General features: G+C 37.2%; 1 protein-coding gene and 1 long non-coding RNA gene across 2 annotated transcripts; one reads left to right on the top strand and one right to left on the bottom strand.

Annotated features, from left to right (window-relative positions):
• The first annotated feature begins 30 nt into the window (after positions 1–30).
• On the top strand, positions 31–12,214 carry LOC122410057 (Golgi integral membrane protein 4). Its single transcript, XM_043418064.1, has 7 exons — positions 31–727; positions 4,666–4,848; positions 5,073–5,542; positions 6,153–6,299; positions 10,112–10,563; positions 10,708–10,817; positions 11,119–12,214. Exons 2-7 carry the CDS (start codon positions 4,668–4,670, stop codon positions 11,169–11,171), a joined length of 1,413 nt encoding a protein of 470 aa, XP_043273999.1. The 5' UTR covers positions 31–727; positions 4,666–4,667; the 3' UTR covers positions 11,172–12,214.
• LOC122410097 (uncharacterized) lies at positions 11,974–14,972 on the bottom strand. The gene is made up of 2 exons (XR_006260850.1): positions 14,442–14,972; positions 11,974–14,315 (listed from the first exon to the last, which is right to left on the bottom strand). It is a non-coding gene; the product is annotated as an uncharacterized lncRNA (long non-coding RNA).
• Between the last annotated feature and the right edge of the window lie 5,493 nt (positions 14,973–20,465).

Genomic DNA, 20,465 nt, shown 5'->3' with positions numbered 1-20,465 from the left:
TACGCAATTTTCTCAGTTTCTCCGACCAGCGGCGCTTTTCGCGGCTCAACTTTTTAACCTGTTCTATGGTTCTATGCTTGACAAGGCAAGCGGTATTTGGGTTTATTATTGATATATTGATATTAATAAATTAGTAATTACTTAACCGAAGATACACTTTTTCAACTCCGTACAGTGTTCCCCGTAAAAACTCTGATGTTTGAACCGAAAGTAGTAGTTCAACATTAAACTCCATTGCCCAAATGTGAATAACAGTGTGTTGACGTAAAATAAGTGTACAGTCAGTACAGTGCGTGTTTAGTTTCGAGAATGAAAATTCGCAGTTAGACGTGCGAATAAAAAGCGATAAACAAGTTTTACCCGAGCCCAAAAGTGGCTTAATTTTTATATAAACAACGTAGTAATTCGACAGAAAAAATAGTGGTGCTTATTTCTGTTCTGTGATTAGTGCTACGTCGATGTAGAAGCACGGCGAGGCTCGATCGGCGTCTCGTCGTCTCTACTTTCTCTGTCCGTGACGGTATTTTCATGGCGAACTTCGAATAGTGTGTACGCCGTTTGAAGGAGCCAGTGCGGCGATATAAACGGGATTCCTTTTTTTTATTTCTTGTTTATTTTTTCCTCCGTAAACCCGTATCGCGTTAGAGACTTCAGTGCGTCGTGAGGAGCTTGCTTTGACAATGAAGAAGAGTTGAGATAGAAACAGAGACCCAGCTGTATTCCCAAGGTACGAAATATGTCTAATAACATTGACTTTTCAACTAAAATACCATGCAGAGTTATCAAAATGCTTCACTTTGTGATATTTTTCATCAATTCGCCCTACGTTCAACATTTCTTGGTACGAACTCGTGAGAACGTTTCGGACAATCTTTTTTTAGCGTTTTTTGACATTTTCCACCGTTAATAACTAGCCTGCCGCGATTAAAAATTAAACGAGAGACGTTTTACAGCAACTTTTCGATCGATTTATACCCTGGAGCAATATTTAATGTCTCATTCCCACGATTATTGAATTGAAGAACGGTAAAGACTATACCAAAGTTGTCATACATGCCGCAACTATTGTGTTACTATCATGGTCGTACTCTGTTGAAGTATGCTTCGTAATTCGTTAAATAATTGCTGAGTGAACTAACGTTGAAACTTGGGTCAGCGACAGCTGTTTTATAGAACACTATTGTCCCAAATTCGTTCCAATTAAAGTTCGTGAAACAGAATATACAAACAAACACTTTTTCAGTGCATCCAAGTTTTAATTGACTTCGTAGTTCGTTTACCCCTTCCCCCAGTTCGACCGGATTTGGCATACGATTTTCTGCGTTAATAATCGTATTTCGGATTGCAGACTTATAATATTTAAACGTTTTCGTTGTTCCATGACAAGTTTTCCCTCCGCTCAGTCACGACATCGACGGAACAATAGACGGCAATTGAGCAAATATATAAATATTAAATAGTTATAATTAGAGAGTTAAAATTATAATTAGTAGAGTTAAAATTTAAATATTACGAGAAAACTGATTTCTGGATTGTTCTCTATTTCGATAATTCGTACGTGATTTTATTAGTCGTTAATTTCGACTTTCAAATTTACTGAAGTCGCAATCTATTGAATCCGTTGGCAAACTGACTCGGTCTAAACCAACAAAAAGTCGTTATTCCATCGTGTTTGGATTTCGAAATTCCTTCACCATTCTTCCGTCATGACCAACGCAGCCGCGTGTTACAATCCACGTGTACATCTTGTACCCTGATCTTCTTCGTTCATTCAATAAAGTAAATCCTTTGCGGGCTGAAAAATCCAATGCACTTACGAATCGCCGATCCAATGAAAATGTCCTCCCTCGTTTTTATTTTTTTTAAATTTTTTCATAGCGATGACGGGTATATGCAGCGCTCGAGTCTTATACACGCGATCCTCGCGCTACAGAAAAGCATTACGGAGTGTTGCCCGCTCGATGTCGGATGTCAGTGAACTCCCAACACTATTTTCCCCCACTTTACACGCGATCACCAGACACTGGTCGAAAATACTCTCGTCTATCAACATATTCATACGTCCAGATACAAAAATCGGGCAAATGAGTTGTAACCCCAAATCAGAAGATTATTTAATTTTTATTAATATTATTATCGTTATTACCATTGTTATTGTGCTCGAAAATTCTCACGTCAGGGCGAGTGTTGGACTTTTCGAGATCCCTGCCAGGCAACTCAACGTAGAAAAAAGTCGTCTGAACCTTTTTTGTAGGAATTTTGATGCTCTACAAAATGAATGCGAAATTGAATTTCGAGATTTTCACACGCATTTATTTCGAGCTGCTCAAAAATTCGCTTCCGTGTGCAGTTTAGTGTTCTTTGGCTTCAGCAATTGAAAAAATATCGAAATTACCGAGATTTTGCTGTTTATTTCTTGACGAAGCTGTGACAGCCGAACTGAAGTAGGGACGTGAAAAAAATTGAAGATTTTTCGTATATGTGTCTTCAAATACGTAAATAAAAAATCGTTTTTATTGCAGCTAGAGAATCGAATTTTCAAAATCGTTATTTTTCAACACAGCAGGAGTTACAGCACCGTTTCAAAAAATTTTTCACTCGCCCCCGTGTAATCGATGCTAAAGAATTGATTATTAAAATTTATTATCGTCGGACGTTTCGCTGTACAGATTTTATCATTCATATTTAAAATCACGATGACTTCAACCTTATTAAAAACCTCCTGGTTGAAGCTCGGAAAAACGAAGCGTTGGGCTGCGCTCGAATAACATTCCATTCGTCTTTCATCCTTCGACGTCTATGACCTTTGGACGGACGATCGTGTGTACACTTCTGTGAACGTAAATACAACGAAGTTCTTTGGAAATAAGAAATACTGTTGCAGAATGAGGAGAATTCGCTGGGCACAGTGTTTTCGCAATTAAATTTCGTTTCGATTTTATTTTCACACCAAACGTTTCTGCTTCGTTGTTTTTTGCTTTTCGTGTAAGTTCTCGGATTTTTCCTCACACGAGCAGCACTCGGAGACGACAAACTTTCAGTCACTCATAATTCAATTTTTCCTTCGACTAAATTCACGCGATCCAACCTAACGAATTTTTTTTTTTTTTTTTTTTTTTAAATTCTGGTGCAAAATTTGTAAGCTTTTAATTCAGCAGACGCTGCACTTTCGTTGGCGAGGCTCGAATAAGCACACGAAACAATGGCCTTTATGTGAAACAGTCTCATCTCGCCCCAGATTTTTTCAAACGATCTCGTATCACTTCTCCCAATCGGTCCATTGTCCTGCTCTGCTTGTCTCAACAGTGTGCACGCTTTACTTCTTCGATGCATTGATAATAATTGATTGAATAAATTTCCATCGTTTCTCAGCTGTTTTTTCAATCTACTGAATTTTGAGAAAAATACAATTTTCGGGAAAATATACTGCGTTAATTTTACAGGCAAATTCGTTTTTAATGAAAATAAACTAAAATAGAAATTGGAGAAAACAACCAACGTTTGAGTACCAATTTTATGGGATTTTGCTTCCTCATAGAGGAAGCTTTGTGACGATGAAATTTTTTTTTTTCCAGTTTTCAATGTCAATGTGCTCAACATGTTTTAAAACATCGAAAAATCATTTCTAGAAAAAATGTCCGGATGTGTGCGTGCGTGCGTGTGTGTGTGTGTGTGTTATGACACTGAAAAATTCAAACGCTTATAACTCAGAAACGGTTTGAGATACAGGGCTACCGTTTTGCACAGATGTTAATCTATAAAAGCTTTACATTCTCTGATAATTTTATCAGAGTTTGAAAAAAAATACGAATCTGACGACGTTTTGAAATTTTCATAAAAATGGTGTCGACGCTCTACTTTCGAAAATTTAGAGATTTATTAATAATTTTTTTTTTATAAATAGACTATCATAATAGGAAGGTTGGTATTGAATTTGGGGAATATCGGTTGAGCGGTTTAAATTTTATGACATTTTGAATTTTACGAAAATATGAGTTTTTCAAAAAATCGTCTAACCCCTTGAATTTTTGGAAATTTTGTAAGATATTGTGTATAAGTCTGTACTTCCTCTATACTTTCCAGCAAAGTTGTCGGAATTCTTTAATTTCAATGTAAATAGAAAAATGATGAAAATTGAAAGTTGCAAATTGTTTTTTTTGATGGCTCGTCATTTAGTTTTTTTTTTATGTATTTAAACAAAGAGATAAATTAAAGTTCATAAAAGAAGGTAGAGAAAATTATTTCCTTGTATACAAAAAAAAAGGTGGAAATTAAAATTTGCAAATTTTAATTTGCAGCATTTTTGAATTGCACTAAAAATGTGTGATTTCACTGATTTTTACACTCGCAAATAATCGATTGTGCAGATGACTCAGCGCTTTATTTTTCTCAGGATTAAAATTCATTGTAAATCGCATCATTCGTCGTTTATTTCAACGTACAACCGAGTGTGCAATTAAAAGAATTTTTTATCTTCAATTCGAATGAGTAAACGTGGAAGTGAATTTGAAGTTAGTACATAAAATTGCAAACAAAGAGAATTATTGATTTATTTATAAAAAAAATAAAAAAATAAAATGACGGTTTTATTCCACAAGTGACAATCGAATTCGCACATTGCTTTATTATCGAATGAAGTAATGAATATTAACGATCTTTTTGCAGATATGAGTGGCTCGCGACTCGGCAGGGGCCGAGGAGGCCGCTTAGCCGTTTACGGAGCTTGCGGAGTCGTCGTCGTCCTCCTCGTATTTCTTTACCGAGCTGCTACGTCGGAGATGTCCAGGTTGCGTGAGATGCATGCACAGTGCATCCATCAACAAGAGACTTTTGCCGAGCAGCTTCAAGGTGAGCGAATTTTGGTTGCAACGATCCTGATTGCTTTCTTTTAATTTCGTTATTCACTTGGAAATATTTAGCATTTGAATTAGATGGTAAATAATGCTTTTGAATAAATATTTTTTGTTTCATTCCAATAACGAGAATTTCGAGAAGTTTTAACTGTTTTTCGTAACTTTAAATATGAAGATTTGATGAGATTGTACATTTTGATGTGTTTCATCGTTTTTCAGTTGTTTTCGAGTACAAAGTCCGATTGGAAAAGTCACTGGCCGAAGAGAAGAGCTCGAATGCTGCAGTTAAACAAGAATTGCAACAGCGTGCAACACGTGAAAAATCACTCCGAGACAAAGACAGTGTCGAAGCATTACGAAGATTCAATTCGCTTCAACAGACTCACAAAATTTTGCAATCGGAACATCAGGACCTGAAAGAAGACTGTGAAAAACAACAGAAACAAGCGTTGGAGGATCGCAAGAGACTCGAAGTTACCCTCAGAGATTTGAGATCTCAATTACGAGAAGCTCGCGAGGACAAGGAGAAATCGTTGGAACATTTGAAAACGAAGTATCTCGAAGTTGATACTGATAAAAGTAGATTAGAGGACAAATATAATGCTCTGCTCAAAAACACTGCTAATGACAATAGCACTATCGAGCATCTACGCAAAGAAGTGATGCAGCTCAATCGAGAACTGAAAGAGGTACATCTCACTAAAATCATCGTCCAACAACGATTGAAAGTTCACACGAAATGCTTGAAATCGTACGATTTTTTTCGCAGAATAATTTCTGTCAAACAAATTATTCATTGAAGATAAATTAATTCGAGCCAAAACACTGTCGACTCAAAATTTGGCATGAGAAAAACTGAATTCTGAACGTCGATTGAAAGTTCACACGAAAAGCTCAAAATCATACGATTTTTTTGGCAGAATAATTTCTGTCAAACACATTATTCATTAAAGATAAATTTATTCGAGTCAAAACACTGTCGACTCAAAATTTGGCATGAGAAACACTGAATTCTGAACGTCGATTGAAAGTTCACACGAAAAGCATGAAATCATACGATTTTTTTCGCAGAATAATTTCTGTCAAACAAATTATTCATTAAAGATAAATTAATTCGAGCCAAAACACTGGCGATTGAAAGTTCACACGAAAAGCTTGAAATCATACGATTTTTTTGGCAGAATAATTTCTGTCAAACACATTATTCATTGAAGATAAATGAATTCGAGTAAAAACACCGTCGATTGAAAATTTGGCATGAGGAACACTGAATTCTGAATGTCCTTTTACTATTTTCAGAACTCCTGCAAATCATCATCTTCAGGACCAATCATGATATCGCAGGGGTCAGATCATCAGTTGGCACAGCCAAACGCAGCGAACGAAGGTGTCCAAGGAGTTGCGATAGATGAGCAACAGGGTGCACGTCCATCGTCCCAGCAACAGGTAAGTCGTCCGAGCAACGACGTTCACGCGGTAGCACATCCGATACAGGCGCCTCGAAATCATCAGCCGATAAGTGATTTTGGGGAGGAAAACAAAAACGAGGATTCGCCGATGAAGGAGAAGTCGTCGACGGACGACGGCAAGTTTATTGTAAAACCGAACGGAAATGTTGCACCAGCTGGTCCGGAAGAAATCCAAGCTGCTCAGGAAGATGCCTTGAAAAATGTCATTCCATTGCCGTATGCTTTTAAGAACAATAATAAGGACTCTGATCAACAAGCTCAAGATAAAGATCAGAAAGAAACGAGAGTCGAAAACGTCGGTGATGCTCCAGCTCAGTCGAACAACAATCCACTACCATCTTCGTCGCCGGGTGTTGACTACAATAAAAAATCCACCTCCAAAGATCTGACTGCTTGGGAAACTAAAATACATAAATCAGAAGGCGTAGAAAACTCCCAAATCCGTCCGGAAGAACGTCGAAACGGGGATAAAGTTCAGCCATCCGGATTTGACGAAATCGGAGATATTCAAGACAAAGTTGCTGGGATATTGAATCAAAATTAGAACATTTTCAGACCTCTCGTCGAAAGTCGTGGTCAGCGATCGACGATTTTCGAGTTCGCATCGTTGGAACGAAATCAAATGTCTTTTGTTAGTGTTTTTTTGTAACAAAGACCTGAAATGATTTTCACGTATTTGTTACAAAATGAACAGATTACATTTGCAATCGATTTTGGCGAGTTGAAAAATTTCAATATCGCACAGAGAGTAAAATTCCGTTTCGACATCACCATTTTTAAGTTTCGTAGCAGTCCGATTTTCCCTTGCATAAAAATTCAAAGAAAAATTGAATCCCATCAAAGAATCCGAAAAGTCTGAAACTTCAATTAAGAAAAAACCGAGTTGAATCCATCGAAGAGCTTATTCACAACAATGAATCTCGTTCCTCCAAGAAAAATATTGTTCCAATAATGCAAACTTCGATGTTAAATACCGGAGGTCCGAATTTCGTTCAAAGTTTTTGTTCACGTCGTACCACGGAGACTCGTGCCGATTGTTCATAGTTCCTTGCGTAGTTTGCATGTCTCCATTGGATCGTAGTCTTGGAGAGATTCGAAAGAAGCCGGTGTAGCCTTCGTAGGACATAGCCTTTCGAAGTGTTATAAAAAATCTCGACGAAAATCATTGAAATAATGGAATTATCCTAAACCAGATTGCAATGCGGTCTCACTTTTGGACTTTTCAAAGTAGCTCTGTCATGAAAATGCTTCGATCTGTGTTCTAATTTTAAGCCTCGAAGTGCACTTGGAATTTGAAATTCTACGAAAGTCAATCCCAATAATCAGGGCTTGGATTTTGAAAGGAAAAAAAAATTCCGATCGTACGACGAAGGATTCGAAAGTGATTCGCGCACTTTTTCAAGTTCAGCATCCATCACTTTACATTCAGTTGAATTCAAAGAGGCCTTGGCTCTTCAAAACTTTACATTGTTATCATGTTTCTGAAACCAAGTGCTTACCTGAGGGTTAACGCAAACTCAAGCCTCGCAATTCGCTGGCACGACAGTGCAATTAAAACTTTAGATTTCTCACGTTTCGAAGGCGGTTTGCGTGCTTCAGACCCTGCAAATAATCTCCCCACAGTCTCGTCAGCCCCGTCAAGAAAACGTGCTGATCTTTGTCGCATTTAATGCAAACTTGGAACCGTTAACTTTTCTGCAAACTTTACAAATATCTGCACACTGTTGTCTTAGCTTCTTGGAACCTACACAAACTAAGAAATTATTTTTTGGCTGCTTCGATAAAAAGTTCCTTTGAAGGAAACGTGGCTATCTGTGAACGTGTTGCAATGTGCGTACGAATTTTATGTGATAAATAAACGTGCGATCGCGACGAAATGGCACAAAGTGAAGCAATTCGTAAACAAATATTTCAATTATCCACAATTCTGAATCTGTAAATTTACCACCGAAAGTACTCGTAATTTTTTAACGAAAGCCAAGTTGATAACGTGTTTCTATCAACCTTGCGAGTGTATCAATTTTTAAAGAAATTTCATTAGTGTACACGAGTTTTTCATAGTTTCAATCGTAATTGTTATTTTGTTGTAAATTTACTCAATATTTATGTCCTTAACGTGTTCTTAATCAGAATTTACGGTATACACGTAATAATATTAGCTGTAAATTCGTGCACAATAACTCTGGATGACTGGATTCGCTGATTTCTTCTAAATGTTTCTTTCTCCTAATACTCTGACTTGAGTACAACACTCTCGCAAATTTTGGAAAAGATAACCTCGCTGAGGAGGAGCTTCGATAGTGGCAGCAATTATTTACAAATTTTCAACTTTAATAACAGTTATTTATTAAAAAATCTTCTTGTTTCGTAAGAAAAAATTGATTGTTGGTCACGAAGAAGAAATTTTGTTGAAAAATCGAATACGTGAACATTTTTTCGTACTCGTAAAATGGATGCCACTCTTAAATTGAGAATTAAAATTGTTCGAAGGATCTTGTAATTTTCTGATGACTTTCGCTCGGGTTTTCCAAGTTTTATATGCTGCGAATGGGTAGGAAAAATGAATTATTGTTGAAGAAGAGTTTCGGCTGTATTTTTAATGCGAATGTAAAATGGGAGGGTTGTGTGTGCAATATTGTTGAGTTTGATTGATGCGCGACGTTCAAACGTTTCCTGAAACGTTTAAGTGTCAAGAAATAAAGTAGTGATGGAATGTGTGTTTTACGTGAGAAAAAACTTAACTCGAACGTGCCTGTATCTCTTCTGTGTTATTCAAAGCCTTAATAAATCAAGAAACAAATTGTTATTATTTTTACGAGCTTGCGTTCATTTTTTTTGACTCGCACCCTTTTTCATTCGCAACCGTTAATCGCAATTAGCGACACTGTGTGCAATCAGCTTTCGTTTTTATTTTAAGCGCTTCCTGCCGGTGATTTTCCCGTTGGATAACAACGACGGTACATTCGACTCTGCGTCGTAGAGACTTCTTAGATTTTGGCTTCACAGTTTTTGCTCTACCGATTGGTAATGTCGTGTGATTTTTTTCCTTCGTCGCATGTCTTCTGGAACCTTTTTTGTTTTTGGTTTTCTCTTCTTTCGTGTCTCTCGTAGCATCTGTGTACCGGATATTTTACATAATCTGCAACGATTTTCGTCAATCACTATTTTTTCATATTCCAAGCCCTCAATGCCAAAATGCATCGAGCCTTGACTTTTTATTGATTTTTTAAAATCAAAATTTTCCTTTTCCACAATAAAAAACTTCTCGCACTTCAATTTGTGCAATAATTTCGTTTTATTTGACGTATTTTTCTTATTTGACTTTTGGAAAATAGAGTTTTGGTGGGAATTTCGATAATTTTTTGGAAATTCGTCGTACTTTTGACCCTTCGCTACTCCGGGAATCTTGAAACGTTAAAAAAATGTCTTCCGACAAAATCGTTGACGATTGTGCTTAATATTCGGTATTGTTAGCCTGCGTAGTACATGCTTTATTTACTCTTCGAATATTGCTTGACGCTTACGATGATGTGGAATTAGAGGAGTCGTCGAAGTAAGTTTGCCAATATGTATTCAGTAGAAGATTTAAAAATCGAAAGAGAATCCTCAAATTATTTGAAATAATACATTTTTTGTCTCAGATTGTTTATCCAAATAATTCCTATTCATCCTGCCGACGTGGAGGGCCAAACTATTTGTTATATTGCTCAGAATCCCTTGTTATTTATTCGTTAAGTGTAAGTGTGAAGGAAGAGAAGCGGTGGTAATTGTTTTTCCTTTATTTTTCAGCAAATAGCGCAGAGTGTGGCGACGAGTCCGGAAAAGCTTGGGGCAGCTGCGAAGGTCGAGACTTCGACGAAATCGGGAGTAAATTCTGCTTCGACGATTGCCAACAAATCAGCGAATCCTGTCGTACCTGTGAAATCAGCGCCGAAAGTTAAATTGCCGTTCGGGGTTTTGCCAATTCTCAATATAATCGACTCGAATGTGGAGCTCAATGCGAAGGCTGAAGAAACTAAGAAAATCGGGGACGACAAAAACGCAGCGGTGAGAGATAATGCCAATGAGGGAGGCAAAAATCGCGGACCAATTCAGCCAGCGAACAACGCTGTTCCCCAAGTTTCTGGCCGACGTCACATGGGCGAACAAATTCTCAATGGACCCGACGACGCCGAATGGTTCAGAGCGAAAGGCATACAGGAAATTGGCGACGACCTTGGCAATGAAGGGAAAATGCAAGAGTAAGATAAATTTAAATCGCATTCGAACGCTCTTTTTAAACTCACAATTCAATTCTCAGAGTTTCTGGAGTATTGAGTACCTGAAAATACTAAAAATGTTTTATTTACTCCCCAATTTCTAACGTCTGACTCGTTTTATTGTAGCTTCGAAGATGGACAAGTACGAGCTGGAGCCGATGGCGCTGATTACGACAATTATTATAACAAGGGACCACAGCAAAAAAACCCTGAAGAAAGCGAGGACGAAGGCGAAGGTCAGAACAGCTTTTTATTTCCTTTTGTCTTAGAAGCAAAACAGATTTTTCAAACTTTTCATTCCTGATCTGTAATTTTGAACAATAAAATATGAATTTTTTAGTCATAGCGTTGAATGTAAGCGAGAGAACTGTGAATATAAAATTGTGAAGAATTGAAACGAATTAAGAAACTACAATCAATCGAAGAGCTACAAATAATGCATTCATTTCACGTAAATGAAGAATAATTCTCCGAATGCTTGGATCGAGGAAAAATTGATTAAGAGAAATAAACATATTTAAAAATGTTTCTTTACAGAGGAAGACGTTGCGGATTACATGAACAATAATGAAATGAAGAAACAAGAATAAGTCCAAAAATCTGTTATTTTCCTGGATCAACGACGATCAAAAACAGGAAAAGTAAGAAAAAAGGAGGGGGAAACGAACGATTAAAAACTTCGTTAACATCGCCACGTCGACTTCACAACGATTACGAAGAACCAAATGCGGTTGTCGAGAAGATTCCTTCGAAATGGACAATCGAGAGAGAGAGAGAGAGAGAGAAGAAAAATCACAAAGGAGCAGAATGCAAGGCAGCAAACCTATGAAGTACGGACGATTGTTTACATATTGACAAATACAGATAGATGATATTTTTCTAGACGCAAGGTGACAATTAAAGAAAACGAAAAGCAGAGAAAAAACGATAAAAAGGGAACGTGAGCTTGGCTCAGTCGCTTCGTGAATTTTTCATCTTGTTTTTGTTTTTTTTTTAATTCAAATGTGACGTGACGCTCGTTACATTTTGATTGACTACGAGGTTCTAACATTCGAATCTTTTGGTAAAAAAAAGGGAAAAAAACCCACGCACAGATAAAAATGAGATAACCGCATTGATAATTTTTTTTGAAGTTTTTTTGTCCGTTTATTTCTCACGTCGTACGAAGTCAACTTTGATATTGCAATCAACTAAATTCCATAATTCGAATATCAGGAAAAACTCTTTACAGAGTAAAACAAATTCACTGAAATCCAATGATGTTATTTCAAAAATCCTTGAAGCCATCAGAATCTGAAATTTTTGCATTTACGAACTGCGATTCATTCGTTCGTCCTGATGCACGTTGTTTGAAGGTCCTAAGAGAAATAAATAGAGGAAAAGACCGAAATGTACTTACAGCATTATTTATTTGACGGCTCTACGCTCACGAATACAGCGTGATTCAAAAGTACTAAAGACTTAAGGAATTTACAACAAAAATAGACTAATATTTGTTATGAAACTTAGATTTACTTATACAAGAAATGCAAAAAAGTAACCCAGAGAAAAATATCACGGGGATTAAAACAGCCAAGAGAAAAAGTGTAAATAAAAATCCCAATTTTGTAATAAAACATGAAAAATCATGAAAGCTTCGTTCTCGTCCCATTCATTGCGACTCGTCGGAACTTCAGCCTCATATTTTTTCGAGGGCATCCATTTTATGCGTATGTGGGTCAGGCGTTATATCGAGGGGAAAAACTTGTGACGAATTTGATGTGAATAAACTTGAGGTTTTTACTGTATTTACTTATTTTTTTGAGGCTCGATTCAGTAATAACGAAAACGAATAATCAATCACAGAATCACTGAAATAAAATTAGAGAAATCCACAAGTTTTCACGACAAATTTCATTGTATTACAAATTCATGTGAACGGAGCACCGATTATTATTTATCGAACGATGATATACGTCATCTTCCAGCCTGTTGAACGACGAACAAGTTTCTTGGTGAAATACTCCATCCTGCTTCGTCATCATCATAGTTATTTTAGAGACTACAGAATCGTAAAGTTGTTGAACGAGTTATAGGGCACCTGAATAAATATACTGAGCCGAGAGAGCGAAAACATGCTCAACACGTTGAAAAATTCTATGCTCTTTGACGAGTAGTATCAGACGACGTATGACTTTGTACGAGGTCTGCATCTCGCTTATTCGTGACTCACAGTTGCGCAATTTTGTAACGAGATGCCACTCGGTGTGTCTTGTTCTGAGAAACAATTTTCATGCGATGGCTAACACGGGTACGCTGCTGTTTTCTGTATGCACTTCTGTCACATTTGTATTCAGATTTGAACAACTCGCACGAGCTTAGTAATTCTTATGCCAAGTTTTTTTTCCCTACAGAAATCAATACTTTCGTCTTCGCTCAGAGAGATTCGCGAATTCGTTGGGAACCCCCTCCACGTCGAGCATTTTGAAGCCACATTTTCAGCACTTGGGGATTCCCATAAAATCTTTAAACGAAACCAACTTCGTGATGGACCATTTTGCTTTACGGTATTACCGTTCACATTTTTTAGCGTGTTGGAAAATTTACTCTTGGCGAAACGATTCTTTCTGGGCTGATTCGAAGCCCGGGTGAACGGCCTGAGATTTTTTCGACGCACAAGCGGACATTTTTGACAGAAAAATGATCCAAAGCTTTTTGACTCTTAATGAATTTACGAATGTTTCCTAAAAACTTTATTTTCGAAATAGTTCAGTGGTATTGAGAAGATGCACTCATTCGTTCGTGCAATGGTGAAAGTTTTCGCATTTTTTATGTTTTAATCATTGTTCACTTTGTCCCATAAGAGGCTGAATTTTCTGAGACTCCAGCACTGAAAATTTGAGATCGTCGATAATTTCTTACGAAAAGTTTTTCTGTTCCAGAGTCTTTTGTGCGTTTTCGAGAACGGAAAAGTTCGACGTGAAATATTTATCGAGTACGTGTTAATGCCGTTGTATTTGTTCGTTGGACTTGACCGACGCACGCACGGGACGGAAAGCGATGAGCAGGAAAGGTCACAAATTGTGGAGACGGAACGAGTGAACGAAAAATGACAATGATCGATGGAACATAAATATATCCGAGAGCGATTCTAGGTGTGGCGTTCACCGCAGTGTGAGCCCGAGTTCTCGATCAAATTACCGTTCGAGTTGTGTCGAGCTGCTGTCGATTTTCGTAGAGTAAAAAATTCCCGAGAAAATAGTTCCTCACGAATTCGCTTACTTTCGGTTTTCTAGTTTATTGAGCAGGCTGAAAAACTGGCTGAAAAAAGTTTGAGTTCCGAGGATGAGGGTTTTTCGCGTACCTTCAAACTGCTCTCCTCCTCGAACTATCGAAGATAGAAAATCCACGTGAAAATCATTGTTATAGAATCTTCTAACCTCAAAAATTTAGCCTCGATTCCCGCCCCATTTCCCACCGTTTTGGCGGCATCGCAGCAAAAAGTTTCAAGTTTTTTTCTGCTGCAAAATCGATTCGACGCCAAAGCTTTCGTAACTCGATCCAAGACAGTCTCGTGGCCCCCGGGTCCTTTCGAATTCCGCGAAAAAGTCTGCCCCGCCCAATTAGCATCGATTAACCAGTGAAAATTGTGTGAATTACAAATTTTTTTAATTTCATCATCCATGGAAGGCTTTGAAGCGTCGTGACACCGAGTCTCCTGAGCACAAACGTGTTAAAGTCGTTCCAGCATGGCTCTGAAACGAGTCCGATAAGATCCTCGTTGAAAACGGTGTCAATAGCGAGGTAAAACTCGCCGATCGAACGTGCGATGAATAAATAAGAGCAACACACGTAACATAGCTATACACAGCTGTACACACTGGACTGTGGTGCTCAGCATCTCGTCGGCTCGGAGATTTTTCCTCATAAAATTTAATCCCATTCGCTCCTCGTTCCTCGTTCTCGTCGCACTTATTTATTTAACTTTCATCCCACAGTGATCGCAAGTTCCATCATATTTTCTGTTTATTAGTCACGCACGTATATCTACGATCGTCAGGGGCGTCAGGGGCATCGACGAATGACCTGCCCTCTGCGGGTTTATCGTCGACACTTGTACACACGTCTCAGTCCGATTGTCTCACTTTACGATCCCTCCAGGCTTCTCGTAATCGTGCTATAGGTAAACTTTCTTGTTTTGCAATCGTTTTCTCAATTTTTAATGACCGAACACGTGGGAGGAGGCACGTCTGCCTCTTTTTTCTCAATTAACGCAATCATTTTTGATTGGATTGATAAAATGTTGAGACTTGAACGATAATGTTTTCGGAGATCAAGTCCTCCGAGCACGATTTCAATTAGGATTAGCATGCTTTCATGCAAACCCAAAACTTTCGTTGTGAATTTCAAAATTCAGTCAAAAATTCACGGTTTTTTGACATTCGCGTTTAAGGAGGGTGGCTACACTCGTCAAAAGGATAAGAAATTGATCAAATTTGGTGATAATGTTCTTCAACGTCAAGTGCGAAGACACCATTTTTTTCAAAATTTTCTTCTGCTTAGTTATCGAGTAATTACGCATTAAAGCAGATTTCTTATGCCCGAAATGTATACCTATATATATGGAAACGCTGTGCTTATACACTTGAACTTTAGTGATCAATTACTCGATAACTGTACAGAAGAAAAATCTTAAAAAATTTGTATTGTCAAATTTAACTCTAAAGAATATGTTCACCAAATTTTATTAAATTCTTATCATTTTGAAATTTTTCATGTATTTAACATGGTTTAGCATGGCAACATTGTATCGTCGGTAGCCACCCTCCTTAAAAGCTTGGAACTGTCACTGGAGTTTGAAAAATTCTTTCTTCCCGAAATCTTCGGTCAACGTAGAATCAGAAATGTGAAAGGAAAGGTGTCGGAGAAAAATGAGCACCCCCATTCGTGCTTCCATGAATTTTATTTAGCCAAGTTGCATCGCAGACGAGGCGGTGGCTGGAGGCAACTTTGAACGTTGTTTTTCTTCGATCAACATTTTCGAATTTACTCGACGAATTTTTTTCTCATCTAAGCTTCCACAGTTACGATGTCGAGTTCTTGAAAAATGTTAAAATTTTTGCTTTCCGTGAAAATTCGGTGGAAAAATTTAACAGTTTTTTAGACGCTACAGACAACACAAATCTACTGTTTTATTGATTATTAATTTTACAATAACAAACAGCCTCATTTTTTAGGCGAAATTTAGTGTTTTCGCTTCCAAGTGTCACAAAAAATCGAAAAAAAATTCTCTCGTAAATACCTGGTCAACTGTGTGAGGAAATACTACGCCAAATTTCGAAAGGATCGGTCGAGTAGATTTCGTCTTGTACTGTTCACTGATGATGGGCAACTTTTTTCTCAAGTGCTTCTGAAGATTTGCTAGCATCGATTAAGGAAGTTGAGGCTGTACACATTTATTTTTTTTACCCAAAACTTATGACCTGTACCTTTCAAAAGTTAGGCCAGTTTACAGTTTGACAATGTTGCATACACTTTAAAGAAGAGTTGGGGAAAAGAAGACGAAAAACTGGTGAAAGCTCAGTCGAAAACACGGACGGTGACGATCCTAGCCTCAAAAAACTGCACGGGAAATAGATTATTATTAACCCTCCGTTGACACACATATTTTTCCCGCACCTCCCTAGACACACATGGGTCTACAGTGTCCTACCGTATTTTCCCATACCTAGGCTCGATTAAAAAATCTGAAAAAATTCAGGAATGTAGTCTGATATCTATAGAAAGAGAACATGCGTTAAGAAATGGATAAAAATTAATCTCTATTATTTTTATTCAATAAAAAATGATACAAAGAATGAGAAATTCATTAATTCACTTAAGGAGGGTGGCTACCGACGATACAATGTTGCCATGCTAAACCATGTTAAATACATTAAAAATTTCAAAATGATAAGAATTTAATAAAATTTGGTGAACATATTCTTCAGGGCCAAATTTGACAATACAAATTTTTAAAGATTTTTCTTCTGTACAGTTATCGAGTAATTGATCACTAAACTTCACGTGTATAGGCATAGCGTTTACACATTCCGGGCATAAGAAATCTGCTTTAATGCGTAATTACTCAACAACTAGGTAGAAGAGAATTTTGAAAAAATTTGTATTTCCGCACTTGATGTTGAAGAACATTATCACCAAATTTGATCAATTTCTTATCAATTTGACGAAGGTAGCCACCCTCCTTAAGAAAGCATATCTTTTGATTAAAAGAATTAAAAAAATTAATAGTGTGCTATATTTTTGTTGATATATAGTAGATTAAAAAAAAGTAGGGGAACATGGGGCAAAGTGGCCACCCAGTTCTTTGGGGCATTTTTGAATTCTGGGGCAAAGTGGCGGAATTCACGGAATTCCGATTTCTGGGGCACAGGATCAATGAGAATTCTATGTTTTCTGGGAAGTTTATAGCCATTTGAGGCAGAGGGTGAGAATCATTTTGCGAATAACTGATAAATGTCTGTTTTATTTTGATTGACAAAAATCGTACTTATAACGGACTTCATATTCATCAACACCTGCACACAAGGTGTGCGCCCATTTTAGGCATATTTCGCAGCGAATCCAGTCTTCGGAGGAATGCGAATAAAGTTGGTCGCAGAAAATACAAGCAACGTCCGCCGCAGACAAGAATTTTTCTTTTTTGACGATCTCTTTTTTCTTACTCACTAGATTTGCGCGATACGACGGATTTTGGTTTTAGACTTAAGTACATTCAACACTTTTTTATGTTTCGGTTCAATACTATAATTTATTCATAAACATTGAATTGATACTGTTTACGGTTACTTCGATAATATTAAATATTTATTAGATTGAAAGGTAAAACTCAAAAAAGTTGTAAAGCGGCACATTGCGATTTTTTTTTTATTAAAATGACAACTGTGATCTTCCTGAGGCTTTACATATACTGTTGCAGTAAATATATAAGGAAAAAATGAAAGAATAAAAAAATACTTTTTTTAAATCACTATACTTCCCCAGACACACTTGGGTCTGCAGTGTCCACTACCAATGTAAATAGCTTGGTGACTCGCCACGAACTGTGGGCCAAGGTTGCTGATTCGTGCCTGCGTTCCTCTCTCTCCAATACAATTTTTTAGGCAGGGATAAAAACCCAAAATATGATCTAGCCGTCGGGACCTACCGATTTACAGAAACAGACTGGACACCACAGACCCATGTGTGTCAACGGAGGGTTAATATAATCTCAGCAAATCTCCTAATAAATCTGAAAAAAAATTGACATTATTCAGCAAGCTCATGTTGCTCAAAAAATTTCATATTTTTAGCATCATTTTTAACGGAGATATCACTGAATGTGTCTTGACTCCCATAAGGTTACATGTTATTTGGCCCAAATTGTTATTGATTTTTCTCAGCAACGACGCTCCTAAACTGTCTGAAAATTTGACTGATTTTTTTTACACTTCACTTTATGAGATGCAATCGGTTTAAAAGCGATGACATCATTTTCATTCCAATGCCTCAACTTCCTTAATAATTGATGTTCGGGTTTTAAAAATTCCGGAAATATTGTTCATTTATTTTAATATGATGTCACAACGAATAAAATTGATTTGCCATATTTTGCCTGTAGTCTTGAAAAATTCTTAATATTGGGCCCTTTTTTCTACCGCGTGGGAATCCACCTTAAGAAAAATCAATATTGAAGAAAATTTTCCTATTTATGACTCCTTTTTAAGGGCGATTTAACACGTTCTTAATTTTTTTTTTAGTTTACACTGTGCGGTTGGGAAGTGCTGTGTGCGGGGCCTGCTTCCATGAAAAAATGAGGCCGGCTTATCTACACGCGAATATCAAACGAGAAAATAGTCTCGACTCCCCAAGATGAATGTGATCGTTCTCCACACAGATTTTCTCCTCGCAATGAGGCGTGTTTTTTTACGTATTTATGGGAAATAGTCGACATAAATAGCGAAAGAAAATATTTCCATCCGCCGGTGACATTCGAGCTGCTGAGACCCGAAGACCAAAAAAATATGACAAAATTTTATTCGAAAATGAAGATAAATCGATAGGAAAAAAGGGAGAAAGAATTCACGAGAAAACGAAGAAACGTCAAAAAATAATGAAGCATGAAATCCCTCCGTGGGCTCCGCATCAACAAAAACTTGAGAACGCTGTTTAAAACAGTAACTTTAGAGACAGGATATTTAGAGATAGGAACTTTGAAAATCGTCGCACGTTGTGGAGCACATTTCACTATGAATATTCAAAATTAGAGACGACAGTAAATTAGGCGGTTCATTATTCCACGTTCTGGGTTGAGAGAGGGATTCTGAGTTGAGTGGTCGTCTCGAAGCCTGTTTTCGAACAACTTTTTCAGAATAAAATGAACGAAAAAATTGTTCGAGACCGTTCGACCCCCCGAAATCTGAAATAACGTGCTTTTTGAATGGGAGACTAAAATATCTCGACACTCAGTGGCCAATTCATAATACCGATACGGAGTACGTTCGATATATTTATATTTCGAATTGATACAACGTCCGACACAATTGTCGTCAATGAGAACCTTTGCTGATGAGTCAACATTTTTCCTGAAGGTAACCGAAGCATTTCGTCTTGAATATAATTTTGGAAGCAGAAATTTGTACGGCAAAAGGGTCGTAAATAAAATGCAATTTCGAGCAGAATCACTTGAGGCGAGAAATCTCTTTAGAATTTTGAAAAAATCGATTTTTTGACGTGTTTCTAAAGTGTGATGCCCAAAGAATACACTGAGCGAAGGAAAGCTCAAAGTATCGAATATTCGCGGAGTAATAGCACACAATCAGAAGTCACTACAATTCATAGTTTTCACATGTTGAAAATATAAACGCGATTATCTTGAAGCTACTTTTTCAAAAACTGTTCTTGTCGTAGCTCAATAAGTTATGGACCGATCTGGTTGAAATTTTGGGAGGTTACTCTCAGTAATATTATCGGAAGGATATACTTAAATTTTGAAAGGTAGCGTGTAAATAAATCACTTTTTTGGGGTCAAATATGTCGAAAAAATGCTCGAAAATTCGAACTTTTGAGTTAAATGGCTCCCAAGTTTTTAATTCTGCACTTTGTCATCATTTTTTAGGGACATCCTTCCCCTGAGTACGTCAGTAAACGGATGACTCTTATTAAATCATTTTCAGATTAACAGAAAAAGCGTGACAACAGGAGCAGTTTTCCATGTAGCGAAAAACAGGCGTTCAAAGACCCTTAATAGCGCCGCCATTTTGTTCGTCATCCCAAATCAAAATTTTTTTGTTAAACTTCAAAGTTATAGTAAACCCATGTCTAAGTTTCAAAAAGATCAAATTATTTTATCCCCTCTAAAAAAATACCCGAAAAATACCTATTTTTTAACGCTCCTAAAAGGATTTGTTGCCTTAATACGAAAAATAAATGAAAAATCATGAGCGATTACTTCCCACTCTAGTACAGATTTCATTGATCGTTCAATGCATCAATTCGAATGAGAAAGCTTTGAAAAAATGATCATAAATATAGGCGAGTACGAGGTCATGTCACGAAACGAATGTTCTTAGACAACGAGTATTCCAATCGAATGAAATTGGTCTTAAGGGGGAATATCTTCTGCATGGTCCGGGGATAGCAGACCAATGGGTAAGAGCTTGTTTTGTATTCAAATTTAAGTTACATCATTCAATTTTATCCTCTAAAAACTTTAAACACGATTTTCTCGAAAGCATGTTTTTTCGTGTTTTTTTGAGCTGGTGTCCAGCACAACTCTGTCAAATTTTGTCCAATCGACTTCATTCAAAAAGGATTCGCTTCAGAAGCCTTATCGCTATCGTCGCATCGTACAGTATTTTTTCAAA

Source organism: Venturia canescens, chromosome 1 (assembly GCF_019457755.1).
Source record: "Venturia canescens isolate UGA chromosome 1, ASM1945775v1, whole genome shotgun sequence".
NCBI lineage: Eukaryota > Metazoa > Arthropoda > Insecta > Hymenoptera > Ichneumonidae > Venturia > Venturia canescens.
The sequence above is the reverse complement of the archived record's forward strand: the minus strand, read 5'-3'. Positions and strand labels throughout refer to the sequence as shown.